General features: G+C 45.3%; 1 protein-coding gene and 1 non-coding gene across 2 annotated transcripts; one reads left to right on the top strand and one right to left on the bottom strand.

Annotated features, from left to right (window-relative positions):
* Positions 1–1276: 1276 nt before the first annotated feature.
* Positions 1277–1348, bottom strand: TRNAM-CAU. The gene has a single exon. It is a non-coding gene; the product is annotated as a tRNA-Met (tRNA).
* Positions 1349–2868: 1520 nt separating this feature from the next.
* LOC120657240 (cullin-3A-like) lies at positions 2869–6103 on the top strand. Its single transcript, XM_039935521.1, has 2 exons — positions 2869–3249; positions 3789–6103. Exons 1-2 carry the CDS (start codon positions 3080–3082, stop codon positions 5827–5829), a joined length of 2211 nt encoding a protein of 736 aa, XP_039791455.1. The 5' UTR covers positions 2869–3079; the 3' UTR covers positions 5830–6103.
* The last annotated feature ends 241 nt before the right edge of the window (positions 6104–6344 follow it).

The raw sequence follows: 6344 nt of genomic DNA, 5'->3' as shown, positions 1-6344 counted from the left end.
TTTGCCTGTGGGGTGTTGACAGAATAATGTTGTGGTACTTGACAGAACAATAGTTTTCCTGTCGGTTAATTTTAATTTTTCTGTGAGTTCCATGCGACAGTAAAACACATCGCAGACCTGTCGCAAACCATGTTTTCTGTCGGGTTACCGTCAGGCAAATTTTATTTCCCTGTCAATTCAGGGCTGTCGGTATTTTCCTGTCGGGATACCCACAGAAACCATTTTTCTGTCGGTAATATGCATTTTTCTGTCGGTATTCCACCCACACGGAAATTGGCGTTTCCAGTAGTGCTAGGCTGTGCTAGCTAGCTAGCAGCTTAATCAGGCCTCTCCAAAGCAAACCCGGGGTAGCTTTATTTGGGAAAAGGGCCAGCTAAGATCGAGAGGGCGCATGCATGCATGCAGCTGTCGCTCACAGGAAATAATGCGGAGCTGCGCGTTGTGCTCCACTGCTCCTCCTGCTGGCTGCTTTACAGGCCGGCGTAAAGCAGAGAAGGATAGCTAGCGGCTAGTATACCTTTCATCCCAGTTCCGAGACGGAAGAATACAATCCATCGACCTCGCAACGCAAGTGCCCGCTCGCCGGCAGCTATGCCCTATGCGCGCGTCGCGATCAATCGGCTGTCCGTTCTCTGGCGATCTTGCATTGATCTCTCCAGGGTGCCCTCGCGCGAGCTCTCGTCGTCGATCTGTGCCATAGTGCCGTCACTGTGGCGATGGCAGTCTGGCACAGTGCGTCCATGCATATGGTCGATCACATGCGACCCGCCGAGGCAGCTGCTGTTCGACGACCGGTGGTTCTGCTGCCTTTTTGCGCGCGTACAGAGGGTGAGGGGCGCATCGCATGCATGCGCACAAGGAAAAGTGATGAGCGGAATAGAAGGGAACCTTTAGGCCCGGACGCACGGGCCCCGACGTGCGAGATGTGTGAGGTGGCCCGGTGATCTCGAGTCAGTGATGCTGTTTCTCGCTGTGGACGTGTACGGCGGCGGCCTGCTGCCAAAGAACGGCAGACCCCCGCCGGGGCGGCCATTGGCGAGCAGCCAAGGGGACGCATGGGAAATGGAGAAACGAAGGGGCAGCGGCCAGGAACAGATCACCGAAAAGGCCGCATGGCGGAAACGTTGTGGCCCAATGGGCTCCTCAACAAAAGCTTGGTTGAGAAAAAAAAACAGAGAGGCTGCCGCGCTGCATTCCTACATAGGCTGGGCCTGGGCCTAGTCGAATTTTTTTCCCGTGAAAAAAGTAAAAATCATCGGATTCCACAACTGATATTTATCAGAGCCAGGTTTCGATCCTGGGACCTGTGGGTTATGGGCCCACCACGCTTCCGCTGCGCCACTCTGATGTTGGTGACAAGCTTCTATGTTTACATATTTTAGCCATGTAAGTTACGGGCCTAGTCCGTTTACCTTTCTTACTACGAACAACATAAGAAACTAAACCCAATGCAGATCAAATTTCACATCGTAAATCAACCATTCTGAATTTACTTTGTCGAATTTGATTCAATGTGTGACGCGGCGCAGTCATGCATAAACCAATACGATTGCTCTTACGGTGCTTTATTCGAGGAATTAGGGAGCTCCAAGGCATATTTGTCCCCACGATACGCTTATGAGTATTATTCTGAGCGTGCAACTATATATACTAGTATCTCTCTAATTTTTTCTTTTTGTGTTCGTAAGTGATTAGTTAGTACCAAATCCATTTGGGAATTTTGTCCCCAGACAGGATCAGCTCTTTAAGGGAATCAAACGAAGAACAAGAAGAAAGGATAAGAGAGAAACCATAAAGAAAGGCTACGAGAGGACATAAAATATTCAGTAGTTTTATAGTGTTTTCCCTAATAAAAATAATGGTCAAGAAGCACAGGTTTAGATCAAGAAGCGAGGGATGACGTCATTTGGGCTCTAGATTGTTCTAAATCATTTACTATTAAATCCCTTTACATATTTATAACACATAGGGGAGTGTGTATTTCAGCCTCTCAGGATGCTTAGGCCCTGTTTAGTTCCCACCCCGTAAACGCAAAAACGCAAAATTTTGCGAAGTAATCTTGCTAATTTGAAGTACTAAATGAAGTCTATTTATAAAACTGTTTGCATGGTTGGGCTGTAAATCACGAGACGAATCTAATGAGTCTACTTAATCCATGATTTGCAACAGTGATGCTACAGTAACCCTCCGCTAATTATTGTTTAGCCATGGATTAATTAGCATCATTAGATTCGTCTCGCGATTTACAACTTATCTATGCAAAAAGTTTTGTAAATAGATTTCATTTAGTACTTCAAATTGGCAAGATTCCTTCGCAAAAAAAATTTGCGTTTACATGTAAAGGGAACTCTTTGATTTTTGGCAAAAACGTTAAAAATACTCCTCCAACAGTTTGGCAAAAGACTTGGCAATTTTTGACAACTTGGGAAAAACCAGCCTCCAGCGCGTAAATATATGCGCGCGACGCGCGGTTGGCATCGTGGTTTCTAGTCAGGTGGGAGGGTGAAAAAAGAAATAAATAATAGAGAAGGGTTCCTGATTTAAGTTTTCAAGAAATGGAAGGGCATAAATATAATTTTGTTTCTCTCTCAGGGTTTCTAATGTAAGTTAGATCTGGATTTGGCAAGTAAATTATGTCAAACTGTTGGAGATAAGCTCTTTTTTACTTGGCATATTTTTTTAGAAGTTGGCAAAACACAAGATATGCCAAGTAAAATATGGCAAACTCTTGGAGATGCTCTCACTAGAGTGGTAAGCAGTAAAACTGAGGCAATTATGCAGTGATCGGTATGTCAAGGTTTCCTTCTAACACTGAGAGAGACCATTGCGTAGATAGCCGTCTCACGATCTACAGAGAGAAGTCAGAGAACATAACCAAAACAAAAGGAAAGGAAAGAGAAGAGAGAAGCCTGGAGCCGTCTGGTACAGTGGTACTCTGCCTGGTTTTCCCTTCCCCCATCGGTCCTCTTCCGGTCTTCCCCGCCGCCGCTCTGCCCTGTATCCAGTGTCCACCCCATCTCCGCCCGCTTCCACCCACCCCAGTACCCCACCCCGCTCCCAGACCTAACCGCCGGCGACGATGAGCGGCGGCGGCCCGCCGAGGAAGCGCAACTTCAAGATCGAGGCGTTCAAGCACCGTGTGGAGCTCGACCCCAAGTACGCGGAGCGGACATGGAAGGTCCTCGAGCACGCCATCCACGAGATCTACAACCACAACGCCAGTGGCCTCTCCTTCGAGGAGCTTTACAGGTCGGTCCAACACCTCACCCCCCCCCCCCCCTCCCCGCCCAACCCCAACGCCATGTTGCCATCGCCGTGCCTTTGGGCCTTCCGCTGCCGCAACCACTTGCGGACTTGCCTATCTAAATAATCATCATACTACCGCGATTATCCTGACCTGTGATGATTTGAAGAACCATTTGATTCCGGAGTGAGATTGCGTGCAAATTCGGCAAAATTGTGCGTTGTTTAGATAAACAGTTCCTGTTATCCTTTCTACCCATTTCTACGGATTGGATAGCTAACCATTGTGATTATCTGACACTGGCTTGTACCTAGTGGCGTAGCACTTAACCTAAAATTCACCATGTGAGCAGTATGATTCGTGTTGAGTTGTTACAGTCTCTGCAAAAATCAGGGCCTGTTGTGTTGCAGGAATATTGGTAAAAAATGTCACTAGTACTTATAACTGTACAATAATATCTGGTGTGGCATGTAGGTGCATTCCACCAGGAGATAGTGTGGTCCCTTGCCTGATTGTGACTTGCGAGTTTTCCCCCTCTGTGCAGGAGTGCCTACAACATGGTGCTTCACAAGTATGGAGAGAAGCTCTATGATGGCCTTCAGAGCACAATGACATGGCGATTGAAGGAAATATCGAAATCGATAGAGACTGCACAGGGTGGTTTATTTCTGGAGGAGCTGAACGCAAAGTGGATGGATCACAACAAGGCGCTACAGATGATCCGAGATATTCTAATGTACATGGATAGGACATATGTCCCGACAGCTCATAGGATACCTGTTCATGAACTTGGTCTGAATTTGTGGCGGGATAATATTATTCACTCCCCCATGATCCATAGTCGACTGCTTGACACCCTTCTGGATCTTATAGACAGGGAAAGAATGGGTGAAGTGATTAACCGAGGCCTGATGAGGAGCATAACAAAGATGCTGATGGATCTTGGTCCTGCTGTTTATCAAGATGATTTTGAGAAACCATTTCTGGAAGTTTCGGCCAGCTTCTACAGTGGGGAGTCTCAACAATTCATTGAGTGCTGTGATTGTGGGAACTACCTTAAGAAGGCTGAGAGGCGTCTAAATGAGGAAATGGAGCGTGTCTCACACTACTTGGATGCTGGCAGTGAGGCAAAGATAACTAGTGTAGTGGAGAAAGAAATGATTGCTAATCACATGCACAGATTGGTTCACATGGAAAATTCAGGGCTTGTGAACATGCTAGTAGATGATAAGTATGAAGATTTGGGTCGGATGTATGCCTTGTTCCGAAGGGTTCCTGATGGGCTATCAACGATTAGAGATGTGATGACTTCTTACCTGAGGGAAACAGGGAAGCAGTTAGTGACAGATCCAGAAAGGTTGAAAGACCCAGTGGAATTTGTTCAGCGCTTGTTAGATGAGAAGGACAAGCATGATAAGATCATCAGTGTTGCTTTTGGCAATGACAAAACCTTCCAGAATGCTCTGAATTCGTCCTTTGAGTTTTTCATCAACTTAAACAATAGATCACCTGAATTCATATCATTATATGTTGATGACAAACTTCGGAAAGGACTAAAAGGGGCTACAGAAGAAGATGTGGAGGTTATACTGGACAAAGTCATGATGCTGTTTCGGTACCTCCAAGAGAAGGATGTGTTTGAGAAGTACTATAAGCAGCATTTGGCGAAAAGGCTCCTCTCAGGCAAAACTGTTTCTGATGATGCGGAGAGAAGTATGATAGTTAAACTCAAGACAGAATGTGGGTACCAGTTCACTTCCAAACTAGAGGGCATGTTTACTGATATGAAAACCTCTCAGGACACCATGCAAGACTTCTATGCCAAGAAGTCTGAGGAACTTGGGGAAGGCCCTACGCTTGATGTCCACATTTTGACAACTGGTTCTTGGCCAACACAGCCCAGTCCTCCTTGCAACCTTCCAACTGAAATCCTTACAGTATGTGAGAAATTCCGGTCATATTATCTTGGAACTCACAATGGCCGGAGATTGACATGGCAAACAAACATGGGCACAGCTGACATAAAAGCTACATTCGGAAAAGGCCAGAAGCATGAGCTGAATGTATCCACTTATCAGATGTGTGTTCTCATGCTGTTTAACAATGCTGATGGATTGACCTACAAAGACATTGAACGGGATACTGAGATACCTGCCTCGGACCTAAAGAGATGTCTACAATCTCTTGCTTGTGTCAAGGGGAAGAATGTTCTCCGTAAAGAACCCATGAGCAAAGATATATCAGAGGATGACACGTTCTACTTTAATGATAAGTTCACAAGCAAGCTTGTTAAAGTGAAGATTGGGACAGTGGTGGCACAAAAGGAATCTGAGCCAGAGAAACAGGAGACTCGCCAACGGGTTGAGGAGGACAGGAAACCTCAGATTGAAGCAGCCATTGTCAGGATCATGAAATCCCGGAGGGTGTTGGATCATAATAGCATTGTAGCTGAGGTTACCAAGCAATTGCAGGCCCGGTTCTTGCCAAACCCTGTTGTCATAAAGAAACGCATCGAATCTCTAATTGAACGTGAATTCTTGGAAAGAGACAAAGTAGATAGAAAATTATATCGTTACCTTGCATAGAAAGCCATCATAGAGCAGTTAGCATCCTTCAGCTCTTGTAAACCAGTTTTCGTTATGCTTAAGTTCTGTTTTATCAGTTGCAATGACCACTGGGTTTATAGATGGTATCAAACATTGGTACTGGGGGTTGTATTGAATTGTACTGCTCCAACACTTTCATAGTTCCCTTTCGATTCGTTTGATGGTGTTGTGATAGGTCTGCAAGAAGCCATACTATGTGTTTCCTGTGTTGCATTGTCTGCCTTTGAGAATTTCTTTGTTGCCTTTGGATCCATTTCACCTTTTCGCCTTTCTGAGTGTCATGTATGCTTCAATTCCTTCGACTTTCATTGCAAGATGTATCCAGCTGTATTTTGTTTCCGCGACAATGTTCAATGTTGCATTGGTGATAAACAAAGATAGTGTTCTTTTTTCTTCGAAAGATAGTACCAACTTGTTACCAGCAAGATTTGCAATGTTGCTTGTCGTATAATACATCAAATGAATCAAATTACATAGATGATTCATTAGAGTCT

This window comes from Panicum virgatum, chromosome 1N, assembly GCF_016808335.1.
Source record: "Panicum virgatum strain AP13 chromosome 1N, P.virgatum_v5, whole genome shotgun sequence".
NCBI lineage: Eukaryota > Viridiplantae > Streptophyta > Magnoliopsida > Poales > Poaceae > Panicum > Panicum virgatum.
This window is presented reverse-complemented; position numbering and strand designations above follow the sequence as displayed.

Coding starts and splice junctions, on each gene's coding strand:
- LOC120657240 (XM_039935521.1), top strand. CDS start 3,080: ATGAGCGGCGGCGGCCCGCCGAGGAAGCGCAACTTCAAGATCGAGGCG. Junction 3,250..3,788: donor TCCTTCGAGGAGCTTTACAG/GTCGGTCCAACA, acceptor CCCTCTGTGCAG/GAGTGCCTACAACATGGTGC.